This window comes from Lycorma delicatula, chromosome 4 (genome assembly GCF_047948215.1).
Source record: "Lycorma delicatula isolate Av1 chromosome 4, ASM4794821v1, whole genome shotgun sequence".
NCBI classification, from domain to species: Eukaryota; Metazoa; Arthropoda; class Insecta; order Hemiptera; family Fulgoridae; genus Lycorma; species Lycorma delicatula.
This window is the reverse complement of record NC_134458.1, coordinates 138,381,617-138,406,260: the sequence shown is the minus strand read 5'-3', so window position 1 is coordinate 138,406,260 and position 24,644 is coordinate 138,381,617. Positions and strand designations below refer to the sequence as shown.

At 28.5% G+C, this 24,644-nt stretch overlaps 1 protein-coding gene across 3 annotated transcripts in view; it reads left to right on the top strand.

The window, feature by feature from the left end:
• Positions 1-24,644, top strand: part of Traf4 (TNF receptor associated factor 4) — a 77,224-nt gene that overhangs the window by 42,887 nt on the left and 9,693 nt on the right. The window contains exons 1-3 of one of the 3 annotated variants that reach the window (XM_075364242.1): positions 2,091-2,265; positions 17,258-17,353; positions 24,269-24,555. In XM_075364242.1, coding sequence (XP_075220357.1) covers positions 17,282-17,353; positions 24,269-24,555 — 359 coding nt within the window. In that variant the 5' untranslated portion in view covers positions 2,091-2,265; positions 17,258-17,281. Of the gene's footprint in view, positions 1-2,090; positions 2,266-4,948; positions 5,110-17,257; positions 17,354-24,268; positions 24,556-24,644 lie in introns of those variants that run through there. The other 2 variants (XM_075364241.1, XM_075364240.1) reach the window with 2 other exon arrangements.

The following is a 24,644-nucleotide window of genomic DNA, read 5'->3' as shown; positions in this document are numbered from 1 at the left end:
TAAAATTTAACAAAAAGTATAAAATAAAAAAAAAATCGGTTTTGTTCAAGAGAAAGAATGATGGAACTTCCATTCGAACTTTTATTTATTTTAATTTTAAATACCTCCTGAATATGTAAAATAATAATAAAATGGTTTTGACCATGGTATAAAAATTCAACAACAAAAATTCCATGTTTTATTATTATTATTTGAAGTTTTGTTATATTCACCTTGAGCAAATAAATGAAGAAAAAAGAATAATAATAATAGGGTTGGACTTTCCTGTAAATGTCTTGAATTAAGACATTGATAAAATTTCTAACATGTATTAAGTAATTTTATCAGGCAGGTTTTGTAAAAACTGGTTGATTGTTCTTACGTTATCCCACGAAAGCTGACAAACTTTTGACATAAATTGAGATATGGTGTTCAATTTTTTTTAATTTTTATGAAACATTAGAATTACATGAAAAAAATATATTCTAAAAACAAACCAAGTTTTAAAATACACCTTTCAATATTAAGTCTCTAATAGCAATGTAATGTAATGTAATCCCCATGAGTCATTAAAAAAAAAAAACAAATAGTATAAAAAAGAGATAAAAACATAAAATAAAAGATTTAAAATTTTTTAACTCCCACTTCAGGGAATTAATCATTTTAAAATAAAAGGAAAATAATAAAATATAAATTAGATTACATTAAATTAAGATCATTTCTCTTTTCTATTCAAGTTTTTTTTTTACGTAAAAATAAAATAATATTAAAATTAAAGTACATTTTAATTTACAATTTTACTAGTATTATTTTTTTTTTAAATGTATACTTAATTTAATTTTTTGTAACAATACATGTGAAACAAATTGAAAATAAAGCCTTAACATTTGTATATAGCTGTGTTAAACAAACATTACAAACTGTTACCAGCCCAGTAGTGTATATAACACGTGGTCTAAGCTTTGTTATACGAATGGGCATAACATAATATAAATAAAAACGGGAAATGAAAAAATAACCGACCCGCAATCTGAAAAAAAATTTCGCGCCATTGCTAAAACATAACCTTTTATATAAAAACATATTTAAATAACACATTTGGTATTTCATTAAATAAACAGTTGGCAGAGAAAATATTTTGCTTAGATTATCTTTCTATGTGAATCGACCTTGAGGTGTTTTCCGCAATTCAAGGTGGAAAATTATATAACTTAGATGCTGTCTCAAAGTAATTTTACTTTACAGTTTCAATTGTTTTAAACTGAGGGATTTTCCGATAACTAATCGTGAAATAACAACATTACAACGGTGTCGTTTTGAAACGACCTTTACAGTTGCAGTTACAGATCATAATTACATTTATTATTTTTTAACAGTGGTTTTTCTGCAACCATTTCATTCTTCAATTATTGTAGTTTGTTTTCATAAGACCGTTATATTTATTTCATACAATTTCTATAATAAATAATAATAGCGCATGAAGGAATCAGCTAATAATTCTATATAAAAACAATAAAAGCCTTTCTAGTATTCTATTTGAATAGTGATACTATTAGATTTAAATCAAGTAATTTTTTCTCTGAGCTGATGTTTAATTTTGCCTAAATATCATAATTTCCTACTTTATCTAGATGGACTAAATCTTTGCAAAACTACATCTCCGTTTATGAAATATCAGTATCATATCTCTTTGTTCTCATCCAAGCATAACTAAGATACATTAGGTTTAAAATGATTATAGATTTACAAAATTTTAATTTAATATCTAGCTTAGTATGTTACAAAAGCTAGTTTATCATTTAATTAAAAAAGAGTTATTATTTTTTATCATTATTATTATATAATTATTATCAGTAATATACGAAGTGGGTGTTTGATAACAACATAAACAGGCCTAAACGTTATACACACAGGATACTGCCATATAAAATATGAAATAATGATAAAACACATGCGTATAAAATGAATATTGACAGCTGTTTAAACAGACGTTTCTACGTATTATTTAATACTTGGTTCAATACACCCAGTCTTTCTTCCTTTTCACGTTAAAAGCTTTTCCCTCTTAAAATACACAGTGATCATTTTTTCTCTTAATTTAACTTCTGGCTCGATATGGTGACTGATTTTTATAGTTTATTATCCACGTGTAGTTTTACATTACTTGAATATGTGTGGGTGTGTATGTATGCATGTGTATGTGTACAGAAGTAATTATGAAACATTCATTGTGTTGTACGCATTGCGTCGTAGGTTATACAACATCTGCAAAGGAAGCGCAGTTCAGTAAGTAAACTTCTACGATAACAGCCAGCTGTGTTTTTTTTTTAATTCTGTAATACTGAAATTACTTATATAGAATGATTGTTTTTATTATTTATTACTTTTTTTTTATGAGAAAAAAAATATCTAAATAATTTTAATTAGAACTAAAGATTCCAACTAAGCATTTTATTAGTAGATAAATTAAAATAAAAAAAATTATGTATTGTTAAAGTAAATCACAATAAAAGTCAACCGTTCTGTATCGTAACTGCGATAATAATAGCAGAAACTTAAACGTCGAGGCTACAATATGTATATATAACTGTTCATTTATGTACATAGCTAAGTTTATGTATAAAATATTTATTACAACTACTCTACCATCACTAGAAAAAAACACACATACATGGTATAACATAAAATTTTAACTATTGTTTCAAAATTCATTCGTTTCCATTTTATCATGTAAAATGAAAAAAACAATCTGAATATATTTTAAACGAATAAAATCGAAATAAAATTAAAGAAAACCCCGCGTAATGGAATTAATTTTTATTATAAGAAACTGTATAAAACATTATTGAAAATTAATTAATTTAACTCAACTCCAACAGCAGGAAAGACGATTCGGAAGAAATATACCTTAGACTTTGGTGGATCACGATAGACGTTTATTTTAGATAACACATTACAGAACATACGAACTATCAAAATTTAGAATAATTTGATTAAACGTTATCTCCTAAAAACTGGTTGTAATTTCGAATTCAGAAGAAACATGATAATACGTATGAAAAAATTAATTTTTTTATAATTAGGAGTTGTTTAAGAATTACAAATGTGTATGGTGAAATTATGACTATGGCAATTAAAACTGTTCTTAAAAAGAACAAGTGAGTCACAAATTTGAATTTTTAGATTTAAAAAGTAGCTATACTCTAAGATAAGATTATGGTTCTAATAAAAAGTCATATCAGTAAAAGGCAATATGATAAAAATTATGCACGATTACTTTTTTGAGATTATGTTTATTTTGAAATAAATGTTTAATCTCAAATCGATGACAAATTAACGAAAATGTATTAACTTAATTTTTTTTATCATACAATGTCCGTATAGACAACGTACAATTATAAAAAAGAAAAAAATCTGGTTCCCGATTCATAGAATACTAGATAGCATATAAAAACAATTGTAGAAATTTTTTTTCTTTCAAACCTCATTGATATTTCTCAAAAATTACATACTATCACTGTATAAAACTTCAAAGGGTAAAATGTACACAAGGTCGTTTTGAAGAACTGTACTAACAGTAGTATTGCAAAATACAATAACAATGTGAGAAATCTTAAAAATAACAGATCGATGAATCACTTAGAAGAGAAAAAATAAATCAAAAAAGAAAAAATGAAAGGGCAAACAGAAATAGAGAGGAATGGAACGAAGGACTGATTAATGCACAACACTCAGCGGGTGTAATTATACTATAGTTACTAACGTCAAGAACCTGTAGCCGCTTAAATCTTCTAACATCCTCACTGTTATGTAGAAGGTTTACGACCAAGTGGTTAACGTGGTCATTTAGCCGAAGTTCATATTTTAAATTGAAACGTTGTATTTTCCCTTGACGTACCGTAAGTATTTGTGGATTTCAATAATTTTAGCAAACCACGGCGCCTCAGCTATAGACCTCGCTAGATTCTTCTAAAACCGCTATATGATTTCATGTGTTTCTTGCCGTGCCCCATAGTTGGATACACATATCCAAATAGGATTCAAAATTGATGAGTATAAAAGTAGCTTAATAGACAAAGATAACTCAGACCACCTGCCCAGCGTAACCAATACAAATTTACGTGTTCATTGTACCAGTACAATGTAGCAAATGTACGTAAATATCAAATAATGAATGATAAGAGACATAAAATTAGAAATCTATTTTAAAAAATGATAGCCCATTTATTAATTAATAAACGATTAATTTTCTTTTTCTTTTTTAATTAACCTACAAGTATTTTCAGTAAATTACAAAACTTTAAAGCGGTAATTTTATATATATATATATATATATATATATATATATATATATATATATATATATATATATATATTTATACAAGTAATAATAATTACGAGATCAAGTTAGCGTAACAATTTAAATACTAAGACATAACCAGTCATTAATTTTCGAGTTCAAGAGTATAAATGTTGTGGCTGTTATAATTGTTGTGGTATAATACGATAGAATGTTGAATGAGGGTAGAAGAAGAAAAGGAATAATTAAAGAAATAAAAAAATAAAAAAGGAAGTTCTTACAATTTTTCAACATTTAAATGTTGAAGAGGGGAAGAATAATAATAACATTAAGAGTATAATGAATTTTAACCAATAATAGATAAAGGAATAGAAATTGAAACATGAAAGAAAGCGGTGGGGGAAGAAAAGGCGGTACTCTATTCAAGTAGGTAAAAAAATGATTTTACTTGCCGGTTGTCAGTAGGCTCATATTCCCTTTCGCGTGCGCGCGCACATCAGGCACACGGCAGGATATGCAACAATAAAACCGTGTAACATTACTATTATTATTATTATTATTATGAACAATAATAGTAATAAAAAAATACAAGTTAATACAAGCAACAGTTTAACTGGTAGGTTAGTTGATGAGTGACTTGAGTACGGGAAACAAGTTATAGTGAAAATGTTTTTAAAAACTAGTGATATATAATGTTAAAAAGAAAAAATAATAAAAATTTTGATAAATAAAAATGATTAATATCGTATTACTGGTGATATTAATATTAAAATAATAATTTTATGGCTTCAAAATTATTACATTTCTGGATAAGGAAACGCATCCCTCAGGTAAATCTATTCACAACTTTTTATCACCTAATTTAAAAAGTAATGTATACAGATATCCTTCTGTTATTTTAATACATTTATAATTGTATATATAAGTAATATATTATTATTAATAAAAGAAGAATTTCTATTTTTTAAATAAAATAAACTTTTATAAAAAACAATAAAAAACAATTTTGAGCAGTTCTGCGCAAGACTTTAGGTTATGTTATTTTATTTTGTTTACTTTAGCTCGCTCAAATATACACTCGGTCATCATGACCCTCAAAGTAGGTAAGGCTACTTGAATACGATATTATTAACAATAGATACCGCAGATAAAGAAACGTCAACGTTCCATCTTGCACCATCAATCATAACGAATTTGCACTGCTCAAATTTTTTGGACCTAGGTTGAGCATATTTCAAAAACGACTCAACCAGTCTTTATCAAGTTTTCACGTGCGTAACTTCAGGTACACTTCTACAGTATATATAATAAATTTCAATGAAATTGATCTAGTAGTTTTGGAAATTTTCGAGCCACAAAATTTAATACATAGTCTTATAAATAAATGTATAAGAAAAGAACAAATTAAGTGATTGTACTTTCATAATCCTCATATCTCAAAACGTAAAGAAAATTCATTTTTACCTCTCACTCATACCATGCAACCGAAAGTAATACCGTACTTCAAAAAGTTTTAAAAAATTGCTTAAAATTGTAAAACATTCTTTTTTAAATTCTGACTTCTCGAAGTCTGTGTCTGATTAATAAAAATAATGACAACTCAACAACTTTCAATTTGGCGCCAATTTCGAAAAAAAACATTAAAAAAGTTATTTTTTACTTTTAACGTTTTTTCTTAGATTTTATTATTTATTTTTACTTTCCTGGAATCTATAGCCTCACAGCTATGCTGCAAGAAGGAAAGTGTGGTAATTAATAAAAAAAATGGGGTGTGGGTTTTTCATTTCTTGACTTTCATGACCCAGGGACCCCCCCCCCCCCCCAAAGTAGTGATAGTGTTTGTACGTACGTAAGTGTATTGGTGTGTTTGAAGCTTAATAACTTTTTAACTGGGTAAACCGATTTTGATGAAATTTTGTACACACTAGTGTATATGGGGCAATTTGATGATAAAATTTTGGGGTCCGGATTGGTGAAGTAGATAGTTTTTTTTAAGGTCAATTTCTCAAAATTTTACAAACGTAACCCCGCTTTATATTAAGCTCAGTACATGCTTATCTTACCATTTAAAAAAAAAATTGCCCCCAAATTCTTTCCTTCCCCAAATATCAAAAAAGTATTTTTTATTTATTACATATTCTTTTAACAGATTTTTTTTACGTCTTCCTTAGCATAGTAGTGCTGCAAGTGACCCCCAAAAATACTGTGGGGTCAATATTGAGCGAAGCCGATTACAATTTGAAAATATAAATTTTTGAATTTGTAAAACCTTTTTTGGTTTACTTTCAAGCGTCACTATTTAAGAATAAATTCTAATGCCAGGAAATTATTAGAACTTTGTTATCAGCTTTTTAAAATAAGTGTTTGCATAAAAATCAAGAAATCTAAGTATTGATAAAAATTTTATTAAAATTTTCTTTTTATTAAAAAAACAAAGAAAGAACGTTTCTTTGTAATTAACCACTGCTGAACATCAGCTAGTGTTCTCTTGATTATGTGAACATAAATTATTTTTTTATGTTTAGTTCATATCAAGTGTTCTTTTTTATATCTTTAAAAATTTGATTTTTACATTTAAGACATGCTAAACAGAATTTTTCAATCAATTTTCGTAAGTTGCGCGTGAAAATAATTTGAAGATCAGAATTTATAAAGTTGTAGTATATACTATAATAATTCAACAGTTTTTTGTCGTAATTATCATGATATTAACCCAATTTCCGTTTTCCAATTCCTCAATTATTTAATAGTAAAAAGTAAAATAAAAAGTTATAACTTTAAATTTAGAAATGTTAAAACTGAAGTTCCCACGTTTACCTAATATAAGATCGAGTCGTTCAAAGAAACCCGTTCAATTAGAGCAGTACATACTAAAGTTAAAGGTATCATGCTATTTTCATGATGTTTCTTATAATTCTTTGTATTAATCGTTAATTTACAACGGATAATAAATTTAACAAATAATTTAATTAAATACAAGTTTTTTTATGGATCCACAAAGAAATTGTAATTATAGTAATTTCAAAATTATTAATTAATTATAATGAAAGGTTTTTCTTAGAGTGAAATACATAATGACATGATAAACGCTCGTTCTTTTTGTTAATAAACATATTTTTCAATTAAAAATTCGATTAGCAAATGCGAGAGGTGTAACATAAAGATATTTACTGCACGATATCTTGCGTGTTATGTTTGTCTTATACAGTATACGTAAACATCCTCCTATTTAAAAACGCAGCAGTTAAATATATTCTAACTGTTGCATGCAAGCGTATGGTTGAATTCATCATTTTAAAAGGTACTTCACATAATAATACTACTACGACGCGTTACAACATGAATTTATGACAACGTGCGTAAGCATACGTTTTTTTTATATGTGAATTGAAGTGTTCTTACCGCTCGCAGTAGTCTTTGCCACCCTTCCTCTTAGATCCTCAGAACAGATGGTAGTTTTTCATTTTACTGAGTCATGGGAATTAGATTTAATTTGGAAAATGCGGATTTTATTTATTTTTTATTATCTCTCAGATGTTTATTCTGGGTCCAAGATAATTAAAGATGTTTAAAAAATATAAATCAATTAAACTATTATTTTATTAATTTATAAAAAAATATTTATTAATTTCTGAGCTTGAAATTGGGTAAAAAATATGAATTTCAGATTTTAAGAGGGCAAAGTTCATTAAAAAATTTTTTTTTTAAATCCATTTTTAAAAAGGCTGATAAATTCTTAAATATGAGATTGGATTTATTTTGGAGCATAACTTTTTCACCTAAATACTACAATATTCATTGAAAAGCCCAACATTTATATACATAAAATGTAATAGGGGAATAAGTCAAAACAGACTATTCAATATCCCAGTCATTAATTCATACAAAAAGTTACATTAGTTTTTTTTTCGGGGGGGGGGGGGGCGAAAAACGCCTGTGCGTTATCATCACTCGGAATTTTTTTTAATAAAAAAGTAAAAGAAAATAAAGCTAATGTAAAAGATGAATGAAATTTACAACTAGTATCACAGATAAAATCTAAAATAAAACCAAAAGTGAATAGAATTTAACAAAGTCCGAGATGGGTGTAAAGGGCCCATTCTCGGATAACAATAAGACTAAAAAGAAAACTAAAAACCACAAAAGATCTAACAAAAAACTTAAAACTAGGTTAAAAAAACTAAAATAAAATTAAATAAAGCTTAAAACTAAAATTAAATTATAAGTTAAAAACAAAAATTAAAAAAGTGAAATAAAACTTAAAACTAATATCACAGACGGAGTCTTTAAAATATAAAGGCTAAAATAATAAAAAAAGGGAAACTATATAAAATTTAACAAATTCCGATAGGGAGTGTAAAAGGCTACCTATTCGATAACAAAATCAAAAACACAGATCCAAAAACAATTAAAATTGAAAGTAAATTTAAAAAAAAATAAAAAACAAACTTATTAAACTCTTCTAGCATAAAAAATATACACGACAATATTAAATTTTTTGCAGTAACCCAGTACTACGCAAAAATAGAAACATCCGGTTTAAAATTTCATTATCTTTGTACAAGACACCACGGATGACATCAGGTACTCATGTGTGACCCTCGTATGTCCTATCCGCAATCGACAGAGGGCCACTTCCTCACGACGAGTTTTTCTGCACGAGTCCCATGGCAACACAGATCTTTAATCTGCCGGAGTTTATTATCAATGGAAGCTGTCCAGTCACCTTGCCACCTTGCTCTCAGCGATTGTTTTACACAATTAATAAAATCAGAAGTAGCAACTCGGGTGGTGAAAGGAGACTGATTACATGCTTCTTTGGCAGCAGAATCTGCATGTTCATTACCTGGAATCCCTACGTGGCTAGGGACCCAGCAAAAACTTACTTCTGTGTTGCGATTATTCAACTCGGCGATTGCGTTGTAAATTTCAATGACGATAGGATGTTTGGAATAAAAGTTTTTTAAGGCTTGGAGAGCACTACACGAGTCACTGCAAATAAGAATAGTTCTATATTTAGGGTTAATGATATTTAGAGCCTTATTTATAGCGTATAGTTAAGCGGTAAACACACTCGTAATACCGGGCAGACCAAACATATAAGTTATTTCAAACACAACCAACGGTATCGTTTTGTTTCGATCCATCAGTGTATACCACCGCGTCTGGGTTCATCTTGGAGAGAACACTGAAACATTTGCTGGAAGTCAGTACATAGCGTATGTCGTAAGGTCAAAAGTAAAATTTACAAGGTTTATTCTCCATGGAGGATATGAGCACGGATACGATGGAAAGAATGACGGAGTGTCAACATTTATATGCTGCAGCAGATGTCGGGTACGGACACCTACAGGTGCAGTACAACGTGGACGGTCCTCATACTTTCCTAAATTAGGATTTCTAAGAACTGAGTCAAAAGCCGGGTGATTTGGCTGTCCTTTGAGACGAGCAAAATAAGATAATAAAAGCTGATCTCGTCTATCACAAAGTGATGGTTCACCACAGTCTACAAGTAAGCTTGCGACAGGGCTTGACTTAAACGCGCCTGTGGAAAGCCGAGGAAAAACATGATGTATACCATCCAGCATTTTAAGCACGGTTTGACGAGCTGAAGAGTAGACACAACCACAATCTAAACGGAAACGAAAAAAGGAATAGTAAAAACTTATCATACATGACCGATCGGCTCCCCAATTAGTGTTAGTAAGGACTCGCATCATATCTAGAAGTTTGGAACATTTTGTTTTTAATTCTTTTATATGTTTATATGTAAGACGGCTATAAAAAAATAAACCTAAAAGCTTGACTAAGGATTTCATAGCCGAGAAAAGACTACACATTTTGTTTTGTCGGATGAAAATGTGAAAACAGTAATCCTGGACCAAGCTTCAAGGTGAAATATAGTGTTCTGTAGTAGTCTCTCTGCTGCGGGTGTTGAACGGCTCGCAATGTAAATAAAAAAATCGTCAACAAATAGAGAACATGAGATAGGAGCCTGCACACAATTGGTAATACTGTTTATGGCCACAGAAAATAAAATGGCATTTAATACACTACCTTGAGGCACTCCATTCTCCAAGATGACACTACCTGAGAGCGAATCGTCCACATGAACACGAAACGTTCGGTGATTTAAGAATCCCTGGACAAACGCAAGCGTATTGCCCTTGATTCCCCATTCCTTGAGAGTGTTAAGAATACCACGTCGCCAGGCCGTGTCGTACGCATTTTTTATATCGAAGAAGATAGCAACGAAGTGCTGGCGGTTTAGAAAAGCGTTTTGTATGGCTGTTTCCAATGACACCAAATGGTCAACGGAAGATCGCCCTTGTCGGAAACCACACTGTTCTGAAGATAGAAAGCCATGTTTCTCCAAGTACCATGTAAGCCTGCGGTTTAACATTCTCTCCATTATTTTAAACAAAACGCTTGTTAAAGAAATAGGGCGGTAGCTTGAGGGGTTGGTTTTGTCTTTACCAGGTTTTAGTACTGGTATAATAAATGCTTCTGACCATCCCGGTGGGAAGATTTGTTCGGAGAATAAACCATTGTAAATATTCAAAAGATGTTGTAGTGCTGAATTAGGAAGGTGTGAAAGCATGCCAAGGCGAATGTTGTCCGGTCAGGGGAAGTGTCACGTGAGTTTTTAAGTGCGTGTAACAATTCCTTAAATACGAATGGGGCGTCTAATTCACCAATGTTTAACGATAATACTTCTATCTGTATCTTGTACCTTTGAAAATCGTTATTATATGATGAAGTGAGAGACACCAAGCGGAAAGATTTTGCTAAAGTATTTGCCACAACCGAAGATGATGAAAGGAGTTCTCCTTCATCAATAAGACCGAGAATAGATTGTTTCGGTGATACGAAAATTGCGTGGATTTTCTACCAAACAGTAGACGTGGGAGTAGTGCGTGAGATAGTGTTCATGTCCACGAACTCCTCTTCAAGAATACCCGACGGCATACCGCTCTAGACCTGCAGTATAAATTTAGATGTTCAGTTGTAGGTCTATTATTAAGTTTGCGTAGTGCTCGCCGCCGATTCTTAATAGCACATTTGCAATCATCATTCCACCATGGAACGGAAGGACGTTTAGGATTACCCGATGTTTGTGGGATATATCTGCTGGCAGTTTCAAGTATCATAGACGTAAAAGAGGAATTTACGTCCATTTTTAATCTAGTGGTTATTAGGTGGCAGTAAGCCACCTAATAAGCTCCCCGTGAAGAGAATCGTACAGTGTACCGGTGACACATTTGTTGGTGGTTTTTTCAGATGGACCACTTTGGTAACAGGAACTTTCGTATGGATCACACTGTTGGATTCACTAACTGCAACGTAAGATTTTTTATTCATCTTTATCAGTTCTGAAATAGTGGCTGTAAGTGAAGCAACTTGATCAGAAAGCATCTGAACAAGTTTTTTAAGTTCATTGCAGGATCCGCACTGCTGATTACTAATATTTGTAGGAGTTTGTTTCGATGTAACGGTGGCAAAAGATACATCTGGTTTAACCAGGTTCCGTGAGTTATTTATCTTTTTATAATCTCTGCGTGCAGCCGGGAAATATAGCTTCTGCTCAGTACGGATTTTGAGAATTGCCTTTTCTTCTTTAAAGGTTGGGAAATCTCGGGAGCGGGCTGTATGTGAACCACTGCAGTTCGCACATTTTTCACCTTCTTTGCAGTTAGTGTCATTGTGACCTTCGTTAGCACATCGAGCACAGATCTCCGTTTTCGAGCAAGATGTTGTAGTGTGACCATATCCTTAGCATCTGAAACATCGCCGTGGGTTGGGTATGAATGGTCGTACCCGAACCGAGAGTTAACCCACTTTAATCTTCTCTGGTTGAACAGGAAGATTGAATGTCAGTATAACAGACGGTGTCGGTTCTTCTGTTCTGCTCTGCCGTTTCAGTATACGCTTCACTTCTATAGTATCTTGAGCACGAAGTTCATCAGCAATTTCGTTTATATCCATTTCCAGAAGATCGCGGCAAAAAATGACTCCCCGGCTGGTATTTAGAGTCTTGTGGCATGTCGCCCATACTGCTGAGACGTAACAGGGAGCGACTCTACTCATCATTAAATGTTTCTATCAGTATTATTCCATCATGTAATTTTTCTGATGTTCTTCGGAGAACGAATACAACCGGTGATACATTTGTTAATCAGGAAAGGTGAGACCTTTTGAAGGGAGCCACCCTCCTGATTATTCCGAAGAACAACAAAACGAACATTCTTATATCTGACATTACCTTCGTCTTCTGTAGTAGCATTATCCTCCTCAGACGAATCTGACCGAGGCCTTTTCACTAGACTAAAATTGGTGGTTTTTCAGATGGACCACCAACCATCATAGAATTTGTTGTTGGAACTGAAATTTTGGTCCCACGAGTACCGGCTATATAACGGACCACTCCATCAGAGCGCACGCGTATTGGAGCTAGAGCTAAATACAACTGGGTTTGCCCAGAGGACATCGTTCGAGACTCACTACGTAGAGCCATTCACCCATCGGCACGTCAGTTCCCACCTTAGGTTATGAGTGTAAATGTAACACCACCGAGTGTAAATGTAAGAGAAAATTGTGTTGGATATTGTGTAGTTGAGTAAATGCATATGTTGTAATTTGTGTAGTGTTCTTGGTGTAGTATATGTGTATATTGTTAAGTATTCTGCAGCTCAGTGTGTAGTGGGAAGAAAAGCTGCAGAGGCTAGGCCCGTGGGGACGCCAACCCCCAAAGTCTTAAAGAATAAGACTCCCCGTCGGGAAAATTACATTATTGGTTATCAATTAGAGATAAATATTGTTTTGTAATACTGTAAAATTCTAATTAAAATAAAACTTATAACTTTCAAAATTTGATCACTGTGGTTCAATTAGTCATTACCTCAGGATTGGTTAGGATTTAACAAATAAACTAAATTTAAAAAGTACAATTTTTTATTGTTTTGTCAAAAATATTAAACTTTTTATAAATACAACTACTATAAAAAAAATTAAAACAAGCATGTCAGTGCATGGACACACTACAGAAGTGAAGCTTCTTACGCAATATTATATGAGTTATTAATGGTGCAAAATAACATATACACAAATGATAAAAGTTTTTATTAGTAAGAAATATGAACTAACAATGAAATCCAATCTGTTAAATCTGTCAACACTTAAATTCAATCTGTGCTTGAAATATTTAAATATGAGCGAGATCAAAAATCATTCACAGAAGAATAACAGTATCATTCTTTGAACATGATTCTTGAATGGAATGTGTTATCAGCTAGTGCCTGATGCTTTTTCGTGATGCTCATTTTTTTCAGTTGACTTCCCATCCCAAAGCCTGCATTAAGAAGCTTTGCTTCAAAATTTTTAATACAAAATTTATACAATAAAAGTGAAATGAATCCATTGAAATGATGCCAATTCCTTCCAGTAAAATATATATTATTGAATAACTGTGAAATATGTTAATCAGATGTGAAGTGTTGTATGTATAACAACAATTAAAGATCATTCAATAAAAAAAATTATATATATATATATAATAACGAAATATGGATCAGCCTTCTTTTGACCTACTCTTAAGTTCTAATATTATTTGGTCAATTTTTCTTGCATTATCTGAAGGGTAAACATATCTAAAGTTGAACTAAAACAAAAAAACCAAAAAAATATTACGATTCAAAAACTCATACAAATTACTTTAGCAGGATAGTTGGTAGAATGTATTGGCTTACAAAGCGTAGAAATAAACCTCTGTTTGATGTTTTTGTTCTTGTTTAGCTTTCTTACAGTTGATAGTATCATCACATGCATTTTTAATAAACATCCTTGACATGTAATTATATAACAGAATTTTAAAAGTTATAAGAAAAGTGATATATTTCACCACTCCTCAATTGAATGGAGACAGTCTGTATTGTTTGGTGACAAATATAAAGAATTTAAGATATAAACCAGAGTTGCTTTCAGAGAGTAATAACATTCATATAAATCACATCATATGATAAAGGTGTCACTTGCTAGCCTGAAGAACACTTGTATTTAAGTCAACTTGAAATGTGGTAGGTAGTAATATATTTGACTCTGTGATAAGGCAGTGGAAATCCTCTTCACCCCTCAATTTTCCTAGCGAGCTTGATATGTTTGTTATTCTTAATAATGGTTTTATCATTTACAAGAAGCACTGGCAATTTACATCATGCAACCTAAAATTATTATAAGAACAATTTAAAAACATTTGGAATATAATTACACGACAAAATTATAAAATATATAGTTAAGATAAGAGATTGTAGTTTTTAATATACATTATATCATTTTATACTCTGAATTTATGCCTGATTTTTTTTTTCCTGAACTGGTTCGACTAATAGTATAATGAACACATGCATGTGTTCACACACACATGCGTGCGTGCACACAGACAAATATATATATATATATATAAATACAAATTTCTAATAAAATTTCTAAGATTTTAGAATATAAAATTTCTTATTGTTTCTATTCGTTTAATAAAATATATTTAGTTATTTTTAATATATTACAAGTACAGTAACAGGTAGAAATAATTTTTTCCTACACTACAGGTACTTTTAAATTGTTGTAGATAACTGAATGTTGCCTAACAACTTGGAAAATGGATATTTATTATATAAATTAACAAAATAGTTCATAGTGAAGCATATAATAAACAAGGTTATTCACTTAATAGTACTATCAGTTTTAATGCAACTTACTAATAGAACATGTTGTCCTTGGGTTAATCTGAATTACAAGTCTTTCATTTCACTCAACTCAATTCTCTGTCACAACTACACAAGATAAGAAAAATTTTGCAATAAATAAAATGATTCACAAAGGAATAGGAGGAATTTCATTTACATACTGAACATTTTAATATTCTATTATATGTATTTACACTTAACATACATAACACAGGATATTAATACAACTACGTACGGAATTATATGTTAAATATTACCATAAAAATTGTATGTTATTAACTACTCAAAACCATTTAGCTTTGTGTAATCAATTTTTGGATATTATAAACTTTTTTTGGATATTATAAATTCTAAATTTAATTTCCAATAAATCTTATTACAATTAACATCATATTAAATTAAAACACCAATTACTATTTATGTTTTGGGCTTCTTTCACGGTTATTTACTGTATTAATGTGTCAAGGCCCTTTACACTTACATATTTTGTGATATGTCTGTGGTTATTTATTTATGGATATCCTGCACTGTATATGGTTCTTCACTACTTATATGATTTTGTTTTAGCGGCAGTGTAAGTTTTACATTCAGTTTTAGCTGTTTTTTTATTATTATTTACCCAGAGATTGCTAAGTTTTAGTTTTAAACTCACTGTTTTTAGCAATTTTTACTATTCATGAATATGCATATTTGCTTATGAATGTGTTTTTATGTGAATGTACTAGTATGTGTTAAGTTTAAAAGTATGAAACATAAGTTTTCTATGTATAAATCACACACAGGCTGTTGGCAAGTAACAACTTTAATATCAGCTAAAGTAGCCTTAGAAGCCATTAAAAAAAAAACTTCTAACAATACAGATACCAAGCTTTAAAATTCCATTCTAGATAAAATCTGTTCCATATCTAATAGATTTATTTATTTTTGTAAGACAGAGTTAATCACAAATACTGCTACGCAGTTATCTCTCTGAGAAGAAACTACAACCTAGCAATGTTAAATTTAATTAAATTCAAAAACCTATAATTATTTATTAAATAATAAATACAGGTATATTTTATATGCTAAGCCTATATACTAAATTTATTTAAAGCTTATTAACTAAACTACAACTGAAAAGAAAGAGGCAAAGACCTAATTACAATTTAAAAATTGTTTATAAAACTTCACGGCAAATTTTATTGGTTACAACTTTTTTGTAATATTTTTCTAAACTAAATAAATCTTGATTGAAAGACTGCCAAAAAACAAGACATCAAGAAATTAATGAGCTGCTTTTAAGTTGTTCTGTAAAAAAACCTTCAAACAATAAATGTTACACAAAACGTTTGTAAAATTAAATTTTTATGTTGATAAATTTTTTCCTTTGTGTAAGAAAATTTTTGACTACCAACGGGTAGCAGAGCAAAAATAAAAATATAAATAAGAAATAGAACAGTATTTAATCAAAGTTACAATAAGTTTAACAGATAAGTTTTCTAAAACTTGGTTCAATTTATTTTTTTTTTTGAGCTAAGTCGGAAAAAATTAAGATAGGCAAAATTTTAAATATAATTGACATCACATCAATAAAGTAATTTTTTTGCATCTGTAATACTAATTACAGTGCAATCTAAGAGCACCACTGCACATTCATCTATCTATGGCCAAAAAATGTTTGATATAGTACGTCTTATACAATCAATTCTAAGAGAAAATGTTATGAATCGATGAGATCATATTTTTATGCTAAGAACATAAATTACAGTATATGGTACTACACAAAAAAATAATTCCAAGTAATAAAAGGACCAATGTGTTGATAATAATTTCAGCCAGATACTCAATAATATGTCATTTGTGATATATATAAGATCCTACAACATTTCATGCAACTAAAAATAACAATTATTGTTATTATTACGATAGAAAAAAAGTTGAAGAGTAATATTTACAGTACAGTAAAAATAAATAAATAAATATTGTTGTATAATATGATGACATGATTTTATTACCCATTCATTTTATTATTTGTGAAGTGTAAACCATATATTTTTTTAACAAATACGATAATTGCATTAAATATATACATATAACCGAAATGTTTGTCTACAACCTGATATTAGTTAAAATCACTTCTGAGATTGGTATAACCATTCTAAAAATAATAAGTATCTTATGCCAGGTTAACTAAGGATATGAAGAATATATTTTATAATTAACAAATGTTATATCAACAAATACCTATTTTTTTTTTCAGATTTCTGATTCAGAAAAAGACATTATGGGATCTGTAGTTTACTGCATTCATCATAAAGAAGGATGCAAATGGAGTGATCAATTAAGAAAGCTAAAGGTAAGATGATTTTTAGTTTTTAATCATATTAATAAACCATTAGAATAATAATAAAACTTCATCAGTGTTTTTTTGGGGGGGTAAAAAACAGAAAAGAAAGCATAATCGCCTGAGCTTACATAAAAAAAAATAGTTACGTCCATTCGAAAAAACTTTGCAGCAAAATTTAAAAAAAATTAGTTATAAAATTCAACATTATCTCTTCAAAATGAAAATTCATATATATGATATACAGTCAAGGTACATGTTATAAATTTAAAATGACTCTTGTTGAGCAGCTGCATGTTATCCAGCTATTAGGACATTACTCTATACAGGGGTTTAAAGATGTACAGTTTTTCTCTGAATTCATATCTTATGAAATGAATGCAAAATGTCAGTGAAGAGTGAGTGAATAATAAAATATGAGATTAGTAAAGCTCATATAGCTAAAACTTGAATGATGCAATTTCAGCGAATCTAAACTAAATTTGGTTAATGAGCATCACATGAGAAAGTAGTGATTTAAAGAAATGAAAGAAAAACCAGTTAGAGGTAAAATTTTACTTTAAAAAAAAATAGTTTGGTCAGTAATATTTTATTTACTTTATTTAATCAGTAAAGATGGTTGTTAATGGTAAGAAAAACAGTTAACAAAACAGAAAATATTTAGAAAATAAAATATGGCATTATAAGCTAAAATGAAAAGAAGGTTAGTGAGGAAAGAAAACTTTTAAGCAGAGATTTTTAAAGAATTTTTATTTTTTTAGTTTTATTTAAAATATTGGTAACTACCAAATTAAGTTGCTACCCATATTAAAAAAACACTATTTGTAAAAAAAACACAAAAGGTGAGAAATCTATACCATTCTACAGCTGATAAAAATAAAATAAGTTTTACAGAAAATGTAACTAAGCAAGAGATGAAATTCTAAAATATGGGAAAATTATTTTTTAACACATATTTTTAAAATAATTTTCTTGATGGTTTGAATGAAAATTCTGTAAATATCAAAATGACTTCAGGCTATATTTAGTTACTTTTTTGTTTACAAAATTATATACGATTTTATTTGGAAGAAATCCACATGTGCAGTATCGTTCTTCTGTGTATTTATTAATATACAGAGAGGAACATCCTCTCTGTATTAATAAAAGATTCACCTGAATTTTTGCATTTGATAATATATACTTTTTTCCTAATGTGTACATTGCAAACTGTTCAACTGGTGAACAATAAGCAACTCCCCAAAGTCCAATGACATGAGGATGATATGAATATACCATGTAAATGTGGTTTACTCTTGTACAGACATAGGCCAACTATTCTTAAGATGTTTGGTTAATTAAATTCCAACCACCAAAGTACATCAGTACTCGCTGCTCACTATTCAAATCCATACAAAAGCAACCAACGTTTACTAGGATTTGAAGCTTAGAACCTTCAACTTTGAAAATCAATTGTTAAAAAAATGATTTGCAATGATGAATTAATCACTAGACCAGCGCAGTGGGCTAAATATATATTTTTATATATAACACATATGTTAAAAAATATAATTGTAAAAAATAAACACAAGTTGAATTTATAACCTCCTCCTTTTTTTGAAGTCTGTTAAAAATATTTCTTAAAAGCCTGAATTTTTAATTACTTCTTGTTATACTTGACATACATGTATAAATAAATACATTTGAATATTATTCCTATGACTGTTATCTGATATTAAAGACTAATATGAAACTTCATACAATATAAATATATATTAATAAATAAATACTGTAATTACATTTTTTATTTTAAAAAATCCTGTTCTTTTAAAGCAGCATAAATATTTCCAGTTATATTACATTAATATATAATAAAACAGGTAAAAACAGTCTTGATATTCAAGGAAAATAATTTCAATGTTATTCATTTTAAAAAAATTCCCTCTTTAAATTATATTATACATTCTCACACGTTCTTAAACAATTATAACAAGATTATACATAACTAGTTTTCCTTGAAATTTTATAAGAATATTCTATAAATTATTACAATAACAGTAAAAATTTTAAGAAATTATTCAACTTCAACAGTGATCATAAAAAAATAATAAAAATACAATTTATTTAAGTAAAATAACAATTGCATATTAGAAATAAATCCAAGAGAAATTTTTTAAAATTATTATGCTCATATAAATAAATCAACACTAATGGTTGTTTATATTTAAAAAAACAAAAACTGCCATTCAACAAAATTAAAGTATAAATTTACAACATAATTATCCAGAAGTGATGTAATGAAACATACATTTTATTCTGATCTGCCTTTCAATGTATTAATTCCTGAAAAATAAACTTTTATCATTAAATTATAATTATTTCTGTGTTAATTATACCTATTTATAATAATAGTTATAACTTATCAGTATAAATTATTATTCAATGCCATTATAATGAAGTAGTATTAGGAATAAACTATTATCAAATCATGTTCAATAATTTTTTTAATTGTTCTTTGGATTTTTCAAAAATTATTTACTAAATTATTGAAATAGTTCTGTTGTTTTGCTTTTATAACATACCGTCAACTTTCAAAATTATAACTGAATGATTTCCTGCTTTTGTGTAGTTTTATAAGTATACAGTAGTTTAACTTACTTTATCAATAGTCTTTTTGTTTTTTATAATTATCATTTGAGAAGACTCTGCTTCACAAAAGTGTTGCGTCAGTAAGACCAATTCCAACAGTTTTTATTTTTTTTTAACTTCAATATCCAAACTAAAATGGAAAACATTAACATTCAAATTTAGGTCACTATAACTTTAGAAATCTGGACAAAATAAGAAAAAATACTGTGTTTGAAATAGGCACATTTTTATGTTTAAAAAATTTTCTATTTGTTAATTCCACCCTGCGCACTCAATCCTTCTTTGCCCTAGATTCGTTCTTCTTAAGATAAATAAATGGGAAATGTATCAGCACTACACTAGCTCCATCTACAATGTGGAGTACATAAAAGCTGATGAAGTGCAGTTTCCTTGGTGTGCTGATAACAATAACTGTTTGTCTCTCTAGATTTTTCTTTAGTCAAAGTGATGTATAAAAAACTAACTATAACTAAGTTGTTTATGAGATAAAGTCAATCTATCTTCCTTCCTGCAACAAAATTGAATTATATCTATGAGGATTGAACCCAGTCTTGCAGCATTTTAAAGCAATTAGTTGCTGATGACAATTTTAACCATTTGTTTATGATACAATTTTCATATAGAATTTACTGCAAAGGATAAACACTTAAACAACTTAGTCAATGTCATCATTGGTAGCTAAATTGAAAATCCTGTTTTTTTGTGTGGCATATTTTCAAGATCTATGTATCAATAAAAGCTAATGCTAAAAAAAAAAAAAAAAATGTTTTAATTTCTTGTGTAAGTATCCGGCTTATTAAAAGATAACAATAAACATTTAAAATTATATTTTATTTATTTTCTGAACTATGTAGTAATGTAAAATTATTTTAGATAATAAATCTTAACCTATAGTCTAAAAAAAAATCATGGAAGTTAGATGACAGATGAGAAGACCTGTATAATTTCTATTGAATGATTATGTAATGACAGTCAAAATAGTTTATATTATTTTAGCAAAAATATGCAGAGATCAAGCAAGTAATTTAACTTCAGGTTTTTGTCGGTAGTATTTAATTTCCACAAGTCAAAGTGATAATGATGGTTCGTGCTTGCTATCTAATGCAGGAACATTTTAATATCTAACTGAAAATCAGGTACATCTCAACGCTATCTCATGGCCACAATTCTTGTCATACAACAAGAACATATCCTATTTTTAGCATTTCAGTAGTGTAACAACCTTTAGTACACTCATTACAAAAATAAGGAATACAGGTGACTAAGGGCTCTGAATAATCAATTGTGCATTTGATATCAAGAGACTTTTGGAATAAAATAAAAATCAATCAATCAATTTATTTTTCGTCAATAAGAAATATATCAGTATATTATCATACCGTAACAGCAGTCTATTTACTTAATCAAATCTCTTTTGATTTTTTTTGTGGCATTGTTCTGATCAATTTTTTCCCATTTCTTTGTTTTTACAAGGCAAATGTTGAATCTTGTCCAAGGACAAGAAAGAAGTGCTTTACATAATCATTCTAAGGCAAGATTACATATGCCTTGAAATTGCATACATAATCATTCCTGATGTAGTCAGTATAATTTATAATTACATAATAACTTGAATAAAGTTTAGCTGAGCAGTTATAGCAAGGCGCTTTTGGAGGGGAGTAGATGCATGGCTGTAAGCGGAGGAAAAAGTGGCTTTCTAGATTGGCTCTGCTATATTTACGTATTAAAATAAAAATAATTAATATTTCAAATATTAATTTAAGGAATCTTATAAATAATAAGTAATATTGTTGCGTTTTGTAACAAATTTCACTTTTTAATAATTCATTTAAATAATTTCTGGATTCTATACATAAAAATAATATAATCTGACATCTTTTAACACATAGAGATGTTAGTTTTGTTAATTACATTTTATTAAAGATTTTATAATTATACATATTGTAAGAAAAATACAATGAATAATAAAAAAAGAAAACATATATTCTGCAAATTTCAACTGTATTGTATTTGAAACTGTATAATAAACAAATATGAATGGTCATGTAATACTTTGGTCATATTTGTCACAAAAATGCAATTCATTAAAAAAGAAATAATGGAACATGATGAATTGTAAACATAATGAATAAATGTCAGTTTTAGAACAGATAATGTATTGTTTCTTTTTTAATAATATTACTCAAACGGTGTAATTCTACACTATGAGGTTCATCCACTAATCCATACAAACATAAACCTCAGATGCAGACATAAAATAATATTTTATATTTCTAAGATTATATCAGTTAAGTAATAATGAAATGAAAGAAAACTGAATAATCAGCAACTGAGCCGGGCATTTAAAAAAGTACTGGCTTGAAAGCACACATGATTAAAGTTATTTTTCTCTTCTAAAGCAAAAATACCTTCTTTTAACAAAACCTAATCAGTATTTAATTAAAAACATCTAACACATAACAACAAAATTTATTGTCTTTAATTAACTTCAAAAAGAAGAATGTTCTCTAACTTATATTGTTTTTATTTCTTTTTTAACATATATTTCAGGCTAATTCTTTACTAAATAAACTAATTTTGGTCATTCATTTGGTATTTTGTAAAAATCTTCCTTTGGACTACCATTGTATGTTTTATCCATGTAAAAAAAAAAAAAACAGACAATCTTTAAAGAGAGTTTGAAGGATTAATCTTTCGTTAACATTATTTCTTAATATTGCAACAGTGGTTTGTTCAATGTAAATGAATGATGCGTCTTATGGTGTCACTCTGATATAAAAATAATATCCATACAAAGATTGAACAGAATTAATTAAAAAAACCTCTTTTCTACATTAAAAAAAAATTTATATTTTTTTTGTCTTTTTGTATTTTTTCACTGTTTTCTTTCCCTTATTTTTTATCCAGATGTAGATTCCTCAACTTTTGTATACCATATAAACAGTGCTTTTAGTTTGCCTAGTTATATTTTAAATAAAAACAGAACTATAAAGAGGTAAAATAGAATAATACAAACGATTTAAAAAACAAATTAAAAAATATTTTACCTTGCTATTATTTTTTTTTTTCTAATTTTGACTTAAATGGTAAATAAGTTATTTTTAATTTAATGTCAATTTTTAATAAAAAATTTAAATAATAACTGGAGTTAAGTATTATTTTATTATTTTTTTTATTAATGTATATAAAAAAATGCAATATAATAATATTAAAAAAAATTTTGGTAATAAAAAGTATTACTTTTCAACAAATAGTATCTTAAAAGAATTTCTGGTCTATGATAAATGATAAAGATATAAAACTATTACAAAAAGAGAAACCAAATGAGATTTTATTTGATGTCATTAAAAGTAAACATTTACTCTATTAAAAATAGTAATAATAATTTGTCTGATTATCCTGTGACTTGATTAAATTATATTTTTTACAAATATGGTTGAAATTTCATTTGTAATAGTAATAGTTTAAGCTAACTGAATTTAATTGATTAACTGTTGGATATCATAATGAAAAGAATAATAATCTTTCTAAGAGAGAGGCTTAAAAATCAAAAACACAGGAGTATTTTAACCACTATAAAAAATACCTGATTCTGAAAATTAATGAACGTCTTGTGTAAGACAAATAAAGACTAAATTAGAGAACAATGATAAATTTAATGATAAAATGAACTGGAACATTTAAACATGATGATGGTTATTTAATCATGTCATGAACATAATTGTTGATAATTAATTTAGTTGTATTTGTTTGACTTTCCATGAACTCTTTAACATATATGGAAATTCAAACCTTCACTGAATCCCTTTATATAACATCAGCAATATCTCTGTTAATATCTAGAAGTAAAAATTGATAAGGTCTCATAGTTAAATGAAACAAATATTGAAACTTTTAAGATTTAAGCACTTGAAGGTAACAAGTGTATAATTCTTTACCTTCTGGAACAAGGTGACTAATGCAGAAAAGAGAGCTGTTTCCTATTTTAACAATGTCTTTATAAGTATTATATTATTGCTATTAGAAAACTTTATAATTAAAGAATAAACTTTTATATAATTTATTTGGGCAGCTATAAAATGATTTTACAAAAAAAAAAAAGAATCTCAATAGATAATAATCTATGTGACAGCATTAAGAGACATTAATATAAAACAGCTATATCTACTGTGATTAAACAGTAAGTCTTATGGCTGGCAAGTAATTTTAAAATCTGACAATTGAAATCAGCTTATTAATTTTTAAATTAGTCAACTAGTAGAATAATTATATAAAAAAAAATAATAAAATTTGTTTTAGGCACATCTAAATACATGTAAATACGATGCGATACCATGCTCCAACAAATGTGGTGCTCAAATACCTCGAGTATTGATGGAAGATCATATGAAATACACATGTCCTGAACGTATTGCCAGATGTGAATTTTGTAGTCAAGACTTATCTGGAGCTGCATTAGAAGCACATGTTGGAAGCTGTCCTTTGGAACCTTTATACTGTGAAAATAAATGTGGAATGAAATTGCAAAGAAGACAATTATCAAAACATAAAGCAGTTGAATGTACAAAACGACTTGTTCCTTGCAGGTAAGAAAAAAATATTTATGCAAAAACCTTATAATTCATAAATATGTTATGTTTTATAAATTGTTCAGTTTTATATTCTGTGAAACATA